Consider the following 14,451-nt stretch of genomic DNA (forward strand, 5'->3'; position numbering starts at 1 on the left):
ATGTATATCTGACCTTAAAAATACGGGGACTGCTTTATTGAAGTAGCACAAGTAACTAATTTTGATTGGTTTATTTCATTTTTGTGGACTAAGCACAGCTATTACTGTATATATACTGTATATATACATTATTTTTAATGACTATTATCTGAGAAATAGAACATTTTATCATATTTTCTATTTTAATTACAGTTACAAATTCATTAGGAGTCGGAGTCAATGCATTTTTTTCCGACTCCGACTCCAGGCACCCAAAATTGCCCGACTCCACGACTCCGACTCCACGACTCCGTCTCCGACTCCACAGCCCTGCTTTTTTTCCCTGAGTAGGAAAAGAGAAGCACACAGGAGATTACGCTTGATGCCAGCTGTTACTGCTTCAGTTGCATCCTACATTGCTTTGTAGCTGTGTAATGCAGTGCCTTGGTGCAATATGGGACCCAGAGCCTGTATGGATGGTTGTCAGTGAGGATCTCTGTTACTCATGACCTTCTGATGGGCTCCAGCACTAGCAGGCAGGGAGCCGTCGTAATCATTACTGTAAAACGCGTTGTAGCACATCCAGAGGTGACTTCCACAGCAGCATATACTTAAGTCTGACTTTACTGCCCATCTATAAAACAGATTCCAGCTTGCGTTTTCTCAGCAGTTGAAAAGGTTAAAGAAAGTCATCGATAGGCGCTGAACATTTGTACAGGCTGGAGACCAGCTTGCTGTGCATACTGAAAATCATGGCTCTGCCCTGTATTTAATATTCCTTTGTAAAATGCATTTCCCCCCAAATACCTTGTGCACATGATGTAAAGTGGACCTGTTCACTGTACTGGCTGCAGCCAGGCGCTGCCATCTGTACTGCTGCTGTATGCTTCATATGGTGGTGACTGAAAGCAAACCTGAACTGAAAGTAAACTCAAAGATAATTGTATGTCTAGTAGAAATAGGATATAGAACTGTCCTGGTGTCTTATATTATTCTCAGTATAAGGGGTTACATTTTTACTGTGACATGCTAAACAGCCATATCAGTGCAACATGAAACCTGGTTCATTCAGCTCCCAACAAGCAGAAATACAGTGCTGCCTATAATTATTCATACCACTGGCAAATTATTTTTTTATTCAACCAGCAAGTATTTTTTTGACGGGAAATTACATAGTTGTCTCCCAAAAGACAATGTACAAGAGGCATTACTGTAGAAAAAATATTTATCAGCCTTTATTTACATTTGATCAAAAAGTGTCCAGTCCAAAATTCTTCTCAATAATCAAAAGAGAAACCTTTATTGGCTATTACAGCAATCAAATGCTTCCTATAATTGCAGACCAGATTTTTGCATGTCTCCACAGGTATTTTTGCCCATTCATCTTTAAGGGATACAGTAGGGTGGTCGGGGGAAAATGAGTTGAACTTACCCCTGGCTTCTAATGGTCCCCCGCAGACATCCTGTACCCGTGCAGCCACTCACCGATTCTCCGGCCCCGCCTCCAGGTCACCGCTGGAATTCCAGACTTTAAAGTCGGAAAACCACTGTGCCTGCGTTGCCGTGCCTTCGCTCCCGCTGATGTCACCAGGAACGTACTGCGCAGGCACAGACCATACTGGGCCTGTGCAGTACGCTCCTGGTGACATCAGTGGGAGCGAGGACACGACAACGCAGGCGCAGTGGTTTTCAGACTTTAAAGTCTGAAATTACAGAAGTGAACTGGAGGCGGGGCCGGAGCATCGGTGAGTGGCTGCGCAGGCACAGGATGTCTGCGGGGGACCATTAGAAGCCCCAGGTAAGTGCAACTAATTTTGTTTGTTTTGTGACAGTTTGTGAAGGGTGTGAATAATTTTGGACTGGACACTTTTTGGTCAGATGTAAATAAAAGCTGAGAAATGTTTTTTTCTCCACAATAATGCCTCTTGTACATCGTCTTATTAACTTTTGGGAGACACCTATGTCATTTCCTGTCAAAAAATTACTTGCTAGTTGAATAAAAGTAACTAAGTCCAATATTGCCAGGGGTATAAATAATTATGGCAGCACTGTAGGTGTTACCGTTCCTATACTGGTGGGGGACACCTCTGGCTACCTATACTGGGAGGTACACCTATTAGTAGTGTTGGTGTTTGAATATGGGTTTCCTAATTAGGAAACCCAGATTCTACCGCACTTCAGTTCTAAAGCTCGTAGAGAGGGTCATAGGGAGGTCATGCACATACGGTTTGCACCACGCTTCACAAGACCAGCTTGGAAGCATAGAAGTGCGGTGTGGACCGCAGTCCCATGACCCTCTCCACTAGGTGAGGTACCGAAATGTGGTGTGCAGCATAATTCATTTTTTTTTGTTGGGGGGTGAGAGGGGGTGTAGACTCTGCACGATAGTCATTATGTCTGGGAGGGGGGATTGGGAGACAGTGATCCTGCTTAATTATGGGGGGGGGGGCTACTTTTTTATGCCTTTTTTTTCATAGAAAAAAAATTCTGGGGAAAACGGTGTGTTCATATCTACAAGAACAGATGTCACTGGCCTCCATGGGGGTGCACTATCCCAGCAAATGGCTCCCTAATCAGAATGGTTGGACAGCACAGGAAGAATTTATTTTTCACCTTTCAAAATAATTCTTAGGGACGGATCACACTTGGGTCCACGGAAAATGGATGTGGTTTGACAATTTTTGTTTTAAGTAACTGACTGTTGGCAATGGCAATCGCATGCAGTGTGCAAAGTGGTAGTGAATGCTCCAGAGCTTTTCTTCCTGCACCTGGAAGTGCACTAATGTGAGCCAGCCCATTGATGGACATGTGCTGTCACATCTGGAGCATTTCTGCATGCGGAAACCCACGTGCCATCCCCCTAAGTGTGATGCCTTCCTAAATAAAACCGACTAGTTGCCATTATATTTTCCCTTTGGACTCCTCTATGCTGCTCATTTCTTTATTGTCTGCCTGAAAGGAAGAACAGAATGATACTTTTTCCTGGGTAAGAAGTCAGCACTTGATGTGACTGTACCGCATCCATATGACATGCCTGGCTTTCTGACATGTTTGTCCATAAAGGTTGATAAACGAGTTTGTATTTGAATTTTATTGGACTTTTAAAAGTTTGCCGTAAGCTATGATCTGACAATGAAGAGGCTTTTGTGAATTTGTATAGTAACTACTCTGTTGTTTGCAGCGGGTGGATTTCTGCACTGACTGCACTGAACATGAATATTCCAGTGGGGATTATGATGATTATAATTGCTGCCCTATTTACAGCTTCTGCAGTAATATCTCTAGTCATGTTTAAAAAGGTAAGTGGTGGCATTTCTGCTTTTATGCTTATGTGTTGCGTACAAGTCACTGTTTACACTTTCACTTAACCACTTGAGGACCCAGTCTTTACCCCCCCCCTTAAGGACCAGCGCCGATTACAGAGATCTGTACTGGGTGGGCTCTAAAGCCCCCAGCACAGATCAAACATTAGGCAGAGCGGCCAGATCGCCCCCCTTTTTTCCCCACTAGGGGGATGATGTGCTGGGGGGGTCTGATCGCTCCTGCCTGCTTGTGGCTGGCGGGGGGGGGGCACCTCAAAGCCCCCTCCACCGCAGGACTCCCCCTCTCCTCCCTCCCTTCCCCGGAGATCGGAGGCTGCACAGGAACGGATCTGTCCTGTGCAGCTTCTAACAGGCTCCTGCCTGTCATGACAGCGATCCCCGGCCGCTGATTGGCCGGGGATCGCTGATCTGGTACAACGCTGCTACTGTTAGCAGCGTTGTATAAATGTAAAAAAAAGCGGATTATTTCCGCTTGTGTTTACATTTAGCCTGCGAGCCGCGATCGGCAGCCCGCAGGCTATTCACGGAGCCCCCCGCCGTGAATTGACAGGAAGCAGCCGCTCGCGCGAGCGGTTGTTTCCTGATTAATTAGCCTGCAGCCGGCGACGCAGATCTGCGTCGCTGGTCCTGCAGCTACCACTTTGCCGACGTGCGTTATGAGTGCGCGGTCGGCAAGTGGTTAAATAATAAAGACAGCAATATCTACAGTATTGGTGTAAAGGTGGCCACACACGGTACTATAAAATGATCCAGTTTTTTGACAATTTAAACAAAAGGATCAGCTGTACAGAAAAATTAAAAGCCTATTTTTCTGTTTTTTTTCAATATCAGTTGATCAGGAGTGTTGGATTTTTCTTATCAATTTTTATGAAAATCGAATGGTTTGATTTTATGAAAATCGAACTGTAGTGTCAGTTTCTTGATGTATAGACCCAAGCAATTTTTTTTCAGAATTTAATCTCAATGTCGTAGCTGAAGAAATTGAACGTGTGTGTGCGTGTGTGTGTCAGTAAAATAGGTTGTAATCCTTGAATTGAAGATACATTTTACAAAAATATATGGTGTGTGGCCACCTTAAAGGAAACATCAGGCGCAAACCCCCCCCCCCCCCCCCCTTGCTCTACTTACCCGGGGATTCCTCCAGCCCCTTGCAGCCAACATGTCCCACGCCGCATCTTCGCTCGTAGCCGCCAACGCGGGGTCGTCCTCACTGTGCCTGCGCGAGCGCCGCTGTCAAACAAGCCCACGTCCGCAATGTACTACACAGGTGCAAAACTACTGTGCCTTTGCAGTACACTGCAGACAACGCGGGCTTCATTGACAGCCTCGGTCTCTGCATCGTAGCTGCAAGCGGAGATGCGACATGGGTTATGTCGGCTAAAAGTGGCTGGAGGAAGCCAGGGGTAAGTAGAGCGGGGTAGGGTTTTTTGCTGAGTATTCCTTTAAGAAAGATCTGTCAGATAGGAAGTTTATATCCGGATTTAAAAAGATATTTACTTAAAGTGTGCCTCTAACACTCTCTGGTAATATTGCCAGGATCAGCGTGTCAACGACAATAACTTACCAGCTCACCCATAAATCATCTGAAACTCTCTCCCCATAATCGGTAAAACCACAGTGGTGTTCTGTCTTAAAGGAACACTATCAATGCCCAAGTATTTTTAAAATGACTATGTAAAAATAATGTCTCAGTAGCTGTGTAAACATTTTCCTACTTTTCCTGTTAAATTTCAGAGGCTAAAGCTGTAATTTATTGTGTGTAGGATTGGAATTAAACATTCGTAAAAGGGGTGTCTGCTTCAACAGCCAGTACTGTTTTTTAAATATCAGACTACAGAGTATTTTTCTCTGAAAGTAAAAAAAAGTATGAAAAGCTGTGGTGTCAGGTTTCACACACAATTACAAATGTTTATAACAAGATACATTTCCTCTGCTCTCCATGCAGACATAAACAGCTGCAGTTCAGCTATTGAGAGCTTTCTAACACAGGGTTAACCGATGTAGTGCAAGAGAATCCCCCTTCCCTCATGGTTCACTGGCCTGTCTGACTTGCCGTCAGTGAAGATTGAAAGGAATTTGATACAGTAAACAGAGATAAGCAAGTTAAATGTATACATCATTATTTACCAGCACTTCAGGAACTCTCTCAATCCCAGGTTAAAAAAAAATGTTAATCAATAGTGTTAAGTCTTCTGAAGCTGTGGCCAAACCCCTTCTATGTCACCTCAGCCTGCCCCCTGCTCAACAGCTGCTGCCAAGATGGGGGCAGGCGTGGCAACGCAGGTGAAGGTGGCCAAAACTTTGGGAGACTTGGGGGGGGCGGGGGGAGTGGCCAATGGAGAATCTGAGTTTCAGACCTCTAAACATTTAGGGTTGAATGTGTGAGTTACTGGCACTGGCAGCTCTAACACAGCTTTACAATCTGAGCTCTTTCTCCCTTTAATATTTATAATCTTGCTTCTGTTTAAAAGTTGGTTAAAACATGCAAACGATGCTGAGATTGCAAAGAAGATCAGTAGTTTATCAGATCCTTCTCATATTCTGTTTATGGCAGTAGAACAGAGAATGGACATGGGAGTGCCAGGCGTACTGCCAATCACTCAGTGCAGATGTAGAAAATGACTTACATGGGCTCCTGTTCTAAGCAGCGAATTACTCATTCAAAAAGAGTGATACAGTATTTCTAGGCAGTGCAAGTTCCAGAGTGAATGCAGATTCAATGGCCAGCTGTGAAATTAAAATGAAAGCTAATTTTAACATTTACATTTTAATAAAGACTTGTGAAGCACTGATGGATAAACCAACCAGATTGTTTCTAGCTGGCTATTTACCTGAAGGCTCCCCGCCTGTGTCCCTACCCATCCCTCCGTAAACCGATTGGAGGAAGCTTATGGAGGCGGGGAGGGAAGAGACACAGGTGAGGAGGCGGGGGAGCGGCCGTGAGGTAAATACCCATCTAGCAACAATTTGTGTGTCGCTAGCCTGGCGTTTTTTTATGGGGGACAGCAGAGCCGGGGGGGGGGGGGGGGGGAGAGACTGTGTGTAAGGACACAGAGGCTGCTCATTGTATACAGCACTTGCCTCTGTCCTAATAGGATTTTTCAAACCCACCTCGGGTTCTCTTTAAGAACAGTGGGGTGTTATATGAAGCTGCAGTTGGCCATGTTCAGTTCAATTGCACACTTGTTGGTTTGGGCATCTACAGTCACTCTATCCTACACATTACATGCTAGACATTTCAGGATAGTGACTATAGAACATTTCTTTAGATTCCCACCTTTATTTTAGTTCTTGTGCAGTTGAAGCAAGTATATGTAAATAGGGAGGTGATTGGTGGAGCTGCTGTCGCATATTGTGTGGGAATAAGGAGTCTGGCGTCTCCGCACATGTCTGTGCAAGGCAGGGTGAATAGAAGGTCATGATATTATGTGACGATGACTGCAGTGTGGCTGCTTCCTTACCAGTATATGTGATATGCCTTGGAAATGCAATTTAACAGACCCATTTTCCATGCATGAGAAGCAGATGGTTCAAGGTCATCAGTGGCTATTATTTAGTTATGTGTGGCCATCTCCAGACACAGATCTACAAATTCCATCTAATAGTTCAGTGATCAGGGTGCTCAAACGTTACCAGTTTTATATGACATGAGGCTTCTGCAGCTAAAAAAATCACTCAGAAGAAATACTGAAAGGACAACTGTAACTAAAGATATATGGAAGCTGCCATATTTATTTCCTTTTAAGTAATACCAGTTGCCTGGCTGTCCTACTTATCCTCTGTCTCTAACACTTTTAGCCATAGCCACTGAACAAGCATGCAGCAGATCACGAGTTTCTGACATTATTGTCAGATCCGACAAGATTATCTGCATGCTTGTTTCTGGTGTGATTCAGCCACTGCTTCAGCCAAATAGAGCAGCAGCCCTCTCTTAGCTGTGTCAGCTGGCTGCCTCGGCATAGCAACTAATTTGTAAACACATGATGCTGCTTACAGAACTCCTGCAATAAACCTGCAGTGTCTACTTCCTGGATTCATGGGAGCACAAAAAGGGTTAACCACCAGTGTTTACATATTAGCACATAATTCGGCACATCTGCGGCACAGTTCAGACAGAGCTGACAGCTCAAATTACACTTGTGATTACTCGCATTTGAGGGAAAATTAGACAGGCTGTTTTCCCTAAATACACACTGTTTTCCTGCGCAAGATTTTAGATTCACGTTAACGTTTTTGCCATATAATTTTGAATGCTTTAGATGCGGACTAGCAGGCCATTTCTCTTACCACTTACAATGGAGTGGAAAGTTCAATATGCCTCCGTCCAACATAGGCGAGGCAGCCATTCAGTCTCTCCCAGACTCTTCGGTGCAGTAAACAGCTGATCATAGAATCTCTGGCGTCTGCATTCTCAGCGTGGATCTCCCGTGGTACTTCCAGCTACTCCATTGGAGAGGTGGGCCGGCCATTATCACTGCTTACCTTCAAAAATTTAAGCATCTTAAACACAGATTTAAAAATGAAGCTGAACTAGGGTTTTAAAATACCAGGCCTGCAAAATCTGTCAATGCAAAATGGCCACCCCTCAGAAACACATATTGTAACAAATAAACCAAAAAATAGGAGGATTTAAAGGGACACTGAACAGTAATCTATAATGTCCACATGAACTTACCTAGGGTTTCCTCAAGCCCCTGATAGTCCATGAGGTCCTCCGGGGCACCTCTGTTCTTCCCACGGCTGCTCCGTCAGAGCGGCGACTTCAGCTTAAGTCGGGTGCAGTTGCGCATATGTGGCCCCTCCGTGCGCCACTCTAACGGTGCCGCCATGGGAAGAATGTAGTGAGCCCGGAGGATTGCGGGGAGACCTCACAGTCTACAAGGGGCTGGAGGAAGCCCCAGGTAATTTCATTTGGCCATTTTAGATCACTGCTCAGGGTCCATTTAAAAGCCACAAGTAAATCTAGTATAAAACACAACTTTTAATCAAGTATACAGTAAATGACATGGACAGTCCTTATTCCTTTAAAATAATGCAATCATGGTAAGATATCAAGATAATATCCAGAAGTCTGACGCACATTTCCTGGCCTTCAAAAGGGACGCTTCCTCAGAGGCAGCAAAGGTTGTTTTTTTTTCATGACAATAAGTTAAAAAATCTTGTATCTCTTCTATGTATAGACTCACCTCAGAGTTTGCCTATCTCTGTCCAACATACTTGTGAAGATTACTAATTGATTAGACATTGCCTAAGTGACATTTTATATATGCAGTTTACGTTTCTTCAACCACATGCTGTTCCTATTATAACGCTTTGTGGGCCATGTTTTCGTTCCTTGCAGGTTCACGGACTATACCGGACAACCGATGCCAGCTTTGAGAAGGCCCAGCAAGAATTTGCTACAGGGGTGATGTCAAACAAAACAGTGCAGACGGCTGCAGCCAATGCCGCTTCTACAGCTGCAAGCAGCGCTGCCCAGAATGCTTTCAAGGGCGGCCAGATCTAAGGGAACCAGCTGCAAGCATCACCACCATTTCCTTTCTCCAGCCACGCCCTTTTACTCCAGCCATGTTTGCAGCACCCACGAAAGACTATAAATTGCACTTGCCATGTGTATTTGCGACATTCAGGCCCATTCAGTGCCACTGGGAAGTGGAATGTCATGTTTTAATGCAAGCTCCTTAGGCACTCCATGGGCTTATTGGTTGTGCATGGTCTAAACCAATAATACTGTTACTGGATCTCCTGTTCACCTTTCCCCACCTTCCTTTTCTCGAGCTTGCAATGCTCCGACCCAGATATTGTCTCGCTAATCCTGGTGGATCACTGTAGTGTGAATATGGCGTTCATAGATGGGAATTGTCCCGAGGTCCTTAATGCAGAAAGTATTTGACTTTTACTGCTGAAAGTGCACATTTTTTTCTTTTTTTATAGTATTCTTTTTGTTGGTATGTAATCTATTTTTAGTATAGAACACTACCTTTATTCGGGGCTTGCCCTGCTGTTAGACGAGCCAGTGATGTCTGTATCAATGCAGAGGTGTCACATGTGGCGGCCATGTCTGCTTGCAGCTGTATTTTTAGGGTCAGAAGCACAAATGGGCATTGTAGATGACAAATGTCTAAGAAGAGGACAAGTAGCCACAGTATTGTTTAATCTGTTTTCCAGAATCATAGCAAACAGGGCAAACTAGATGCAAGAATATCTTGTTTCTAGGTTCAATACTGCTTGTCTGAGCTTTGTTTTGATCTGTGCTCGTCCCACATGGTTACGCCACCTGTTGACAGAGTGTGGCCACTACAACATGCAGTGCTGTCAGTGGCAAGTCAGAAAGGGAAACATACTCAGTACTTGTTGATTTCTCTACAGCAGAGATGAGCAGCCTATGGCCCCAGCGCTATTTTGGAGCTGCAGGTCTCAGCAGAGTAGGCTGAGACTTGCGGTTACACCACCAGCGTGGACCAGTAGGTCACTTTAGACTTTTTTTGCGTGTTTTTATTTTTGTGTGTGTGTTTGTGATGTCTCTTTAAACCCTTCTGTTTGGCAGGTTTATTTAATGCAGTGCATTGTTCTTTTGCTTGTCTTCTTTAAGGTAACTTCTAGTAGAAGTACATTTTCTTGTTGTATGCATTAAAGTGGTCTCTAAGAGTGGCCGTATCTCGGCTAGGCCTTTAACATGCATCCCTGATGAGAGGTCCTTCATTGAGAGGTCATTGGTTTATTTTAGGTTTTTGTTTCTTTTTGAGATCACTGTCCATTCTCCCGAAGGGCCCATTCAAACTGGGGTGATTAACTTCCGTTTACCGCGAATCGCCAGCGACCGCAAAAGCGCTAGTGTAATGTTAAGTATATAGCAGTGATCTCACTGCCGCGATCGCCAGCAGTTCGCAGTAAACGCAAACACGGTGCATGCAGCGCTTTTTCACTATATTTTGGGGGAGCGATTGCAATGTAGCCTTTTGCGATCGCTCAAAAATCACAGAAATGAATAGCAAAATTATGCGCAAATCGCAAAAAAAACCACTAGCGCTGATTGCTGGCGTTTTGCAATCCCCTCTGTGATTGGGCCCTAAATGGTGGTGACACAACATCCTTTTACTGGCCCTCTGCAGCATTTTATAATTCTATGTTTCACAGGTGCTTCCAATGGAGGCTTAATAAGCTTCACGCAGCTATCCTTATGTTACCTACCAGATTAGGTAAGAATTTTAGAAACTAGTAATACATATTTATTTTGTAATTCATTATATCTAAAATCCTGTGAATGTATGCTGACCATTACCATTCGCTGTGACTGCCATAATACAGGGGTCTCTTACACTACATCATCACACAGATACTGAGTATTCTGGCTGTTGATTTTACAGTTGCTGCTGTTCAATTAAGAAAAATAGTGGGAACGGAATGGTCAGTGGAGCTGGGCTTATTTCCATGATCTGTGCAGTGAATTGTGTCCAGTGGCTGTCTGTAAAGTCAGCTGAAGTTTGGGAAGCATCCCAGCCCTGCACTGTTCTGTCAGCAGCCCCTGAGTGCATTATAGCTGCATTGTGATGAGCAGAAGGGCAGGGAACAAGACAGTGTGGGGTTTTAATCTGTGAAATTTTCTGTGTAATTTTGGGAGGGATTACAAGAATTTAGGCAAAATGCTTATCCCTTTTATTTCTGTCTTGGGTATAATTCTTCAATCTCAGCTTGTAGAAATTAGTTTCCTTAATGCATACTAATGGAATCCATAGAAGGCAGGAAAATTCTGTGTAATATTTCTAAGGAATACAGGCAAGGGAGGATTGGGATATCTTGGCAGTTAGAGTGGTGTTAGTGGCTGAAGGGCACGCTGCAAGGCTTAAAGGGATACTTAAGCCCTGCAAAAAAAAATTCAGTTTTACTCACTTGGGGCTTCTACCAGCCCCCTCTAGCCGTCCGGTGCCCTCGCAGTCACTCGCAGATCGTCCTGTCACCCGCCACCAGCTACTCTTGTTTTTGGCCGACAGGCTCACTGCGCAGGCCTGGCCACGCGGTTGCTTCTTCGCGTTCCTGTCCGCAATAGCCGTTTTTGAGGACGGGTACACGAAGAAGAAGACGCGTGACCGGGCCTGTTGGTGAAACTAGCTGGCGGCGGGGGACCAGAGGATACATGAGTGACTGCGAGGGCACTGGATAGCTGCAGGGCTCAAGTATCCCTTTAAGCGGACCCTGTGGCTGGGGCTGTTTTTCAGTAGCACACAATGGAGTTGATTCATCAAACTGCACGCCCTACGTTATTAAAAAAAATAACTTGCTCGGCCGTGCTGCGTAGCATGTGCTCTTTAGTTATGCACATTGTTTACTAGATTACGCGTGCTCCTTTAACTGTCGCACATTAATTAACGTAGTAGCGGCTGCACTAGTGAAGTACGTAGTAGCGGCTGCACTAGTGAAGTACGTAGTAGAGGCTGCACTAGTGAAGTACGTAGTGGCGGCTGCACTAGTGAAGTACGTAGTGGCGGCTGCACTAGTGAAGTACGTAGTGGCGGCTGCACTAGTGAAGTACGTAGTGGCGGCTGCACTAGTGAAGTACGTAGTGGCGGCTGCACTAGTGAAGTACGTAGTGGCGGCTGCACTAGTGAAGTACGTAGTGGCGGCTGCACTAGTGAAGTACGTAGTGGCGGCTGCACTAGTGAAGTACGTAGTGGCGGCTGCACTAGTGAAGTACGTAGTGGCGGCTGCACTAGTGAAGTACGTAGTGGCGGCTGCACTAGTGAAGTACGTAGAGGCGGCTGCACTAGTGAAGTACGTAGTGGCGGCTGCACTAGTGAAGTACGTAGTGGCGGCTGCACTAGTGAAGTACGTAGTGGCGGCTGCACTAGTGAAGTACGTAGTGGCGGCTGCACTAGTGAAGTACGTAGTGGCGGCTGCACTAGTGAAGTACGTAGTGGCGGCTGCACTAGTGAAGTACGTAGTGGCGGCTGCACTAGTGAAGTACGTAGTGGCGGCTGCACTAGTGAAGTACGTAGTGGCGGCTGCACTAGTGAAGTACGTAGTGGCGGCTGCACTAGTGAAGTACGTAGTGGCGGCTGCACTAGTGAAGTACGTAGTGGCGGCTGCACTAGTGAAGTACGTAGTGGCGGCTGCACTAGTGAAGTACGTAGTGGCGGCTGCACTAGTGAAGTACGTAGTAGCGGCTGCACTAGTGAAGTACGTAGTAGCGGTTGCAATACTTCACAGCACGCTGCAGTTAAAGGAGCGCGCGTAACTAAGGACCGCACGCTATGCAGCAGGACCACGCATACCGTGTGCAAGTTGTTTTTTAAAGGGACACTTAAGTCAAACAAAAAAAATTAGTTTTACTCACCTGGGGCTTCCAATAGCCCCCTGCAGCTGTCCGGTGCCCTCGCCGTCTCCCTCCGATCCTCCTGGCCCCGCCGGCAGCCACTTCCTGTTTCGGTGACAGGAGCTGACAGGCTGGGGACGCGATTGATTCTTCGCGTTCCTGGCCACAATAGCGCCATCTATGCTGCTATAGCATATATCATATACCATATAGCAGCATAGAGGGTGCTAATGTGTCTGGGAACGCGAAGAATCATTCGCGTCCCCAGCCTGTCAGCTCCTGTCACCGAAACAGGAAGTAACTGCCGGCAGGGCCAGGAGGATCGGAGGGAGACGGCGGGGGTACCAGAGAGCTGCATTGGGCTATTGGAAGCCCTAGGTGAGTAAAACTAATTTTTTTTGTTTGACTTAAGTGTCCCTTTAACTTGCGCTGCTAGACCAGTGCAGTTTGATGAATCAACCCCATATGTGCTTTTTTACACTTAAAGTGTACCCGAGGTGACATGTGACATGATGAGATAATCATGTGTATGTAGAGTGCAAAACCTATTCATAACCAGGTTATTTTACTTGTTTTCTTTTGCTGCCTGAAAGAGTTAATTTTCAGGTATTCAAGTGACCACTTCTGTCTTGTGTTACCTTGTCGGGAATATAGTAGACATCACTGATAAGCAAATTACAACCATAAAAGTTTTCCTTGCAGAATACAACTTCATAGGGCATTGGAGAGAGAGAAAAAGTTCAATAGCTCATGTATTTTAACTCTGGGATGCTTAATAGACTGCCATTGAGCAGAGACAATAAAACATTCAATCTATTATGTTTAAATATAAAACCATGGGATATCTTAAAAAAAAAAAGTCATTTTTAGGAGTATAAATGCATATTTTTATCTCATCAGTTTGTCACCTCGGGGTCACTTTAAGCCTTGTACACACACACACTAGGTAAGTGTCGTTTGAAGCATCAGACAAACTGCTAGGTATTAAAAATGTAGACAAACGCTGATACATGACCAGTACGGCATATTGTGGCCGATCCAACTGGCGTATCAATTCAGATGACTTTTGGGCTGATATTGTGCAGTGATCTTATGTCATCCAGGGCATGCGTCATGTGACATGTCACTTGCGCGCACAGTACTGATTGTGATTGTAAAGGACAAAGGATTAACCTGGTAACCAAATCAAAGTGTTACACATTGTAACGTGTCTTATTTCAATTGCTGACCGACCTGAAAGTGGAGTGCATGATATCTTCATTATTATTTCTTCAGCTTCCCAGATGCTGCCACCCCCCATCATTTTCTTTCCTGCATCACTATAAAATTGTAAAACTACTATGCAAACTACTCACTCACCATGTAGAATGAACTGTGCACCATGTAAATGCGGTGCAGATGCATGCTGGGAATTGTTGGCATGGTGCTCTCAATAAGCACTGGGCAGTGAGGTGCCCGCATAGTGATAAGGCTCTTATAACTTGCACAGGTCTGCCATAGTGAATGCTTGTGTTTCAGCAGCTCCTGTGAAGCGAGCACTAAGCCATTCCATGAGATATGTATGGAAGAGATGTTCATAAATTACATATAGCTATGTAAATCCCGGTCACAGATGACCGCATCCTGTCATAAAGCTCCTCAGTTAGGGTGGGGGACAATGCAGGGAGCCAAGTAGAGGTAATACTTGAGGAATGGAACATCAGATCCCTGTAGTGTTGGTTATAGCGGCTCTGTGCTGCTGCAAAAGATAGACTTACCTCAGTAGGGGGAGGCCTCTGGATGCTCCCGGTCTCCCAACAAAGTCCCCGGCCCCTCCCACACGCTGTGCCAGGAGCCACA

At 45.2% G+C, this 14,451-nt stretch overlaps 1 protein-coding gene across 2 annotated transcripts in view; it reads left to right on the forward strand.

The window, feature by feature from the left end:
- SCAMP1 (secretory carrier membrane protein 1) overlaps positions 1-11,789 on the forward strand; it is a 72,225-nt gene extending 60,436 nt beyond the window's left edge. For both annotated transcript variants that reach the window (XM_068249095.1, XM_068249104.1), the window contains exons 8-9: positions 3,161-3,278; positions 8,644-11,789. In XM_068249095.1, the coding sequence (XP_068105196.1) occupies positions 3,161-3,278; positions 8,644-8,808 (283 nt within the window). In that variant the 3' untranslated portion in view covers positions 8,809-11,789. The remainder of the gene's footprint in view (positions 1-3,160; positions 3,279-8,643) is intronic.
- The last annotated feature ends 2,662 nt before the right edge of the window (positions 11,790-14,451 follow it).

The sequence above is a fragment of the Hyperolius riggenbachi genome, chromosome 1, assembly GCF_040937935.1.
Source record: "Hyperolius riggenbachi isolate aHypRig1 chromosome 1, aHypRig1.pri, whole genome shotgun sequence".
In the NCBI taxonomy this organism is placed as follows: Eukaryota; Metazoa; Chordata; class Amphibia; order Anura; family Hyperoliidae; genus Hyperolius; species Hyperolius riggenbachi.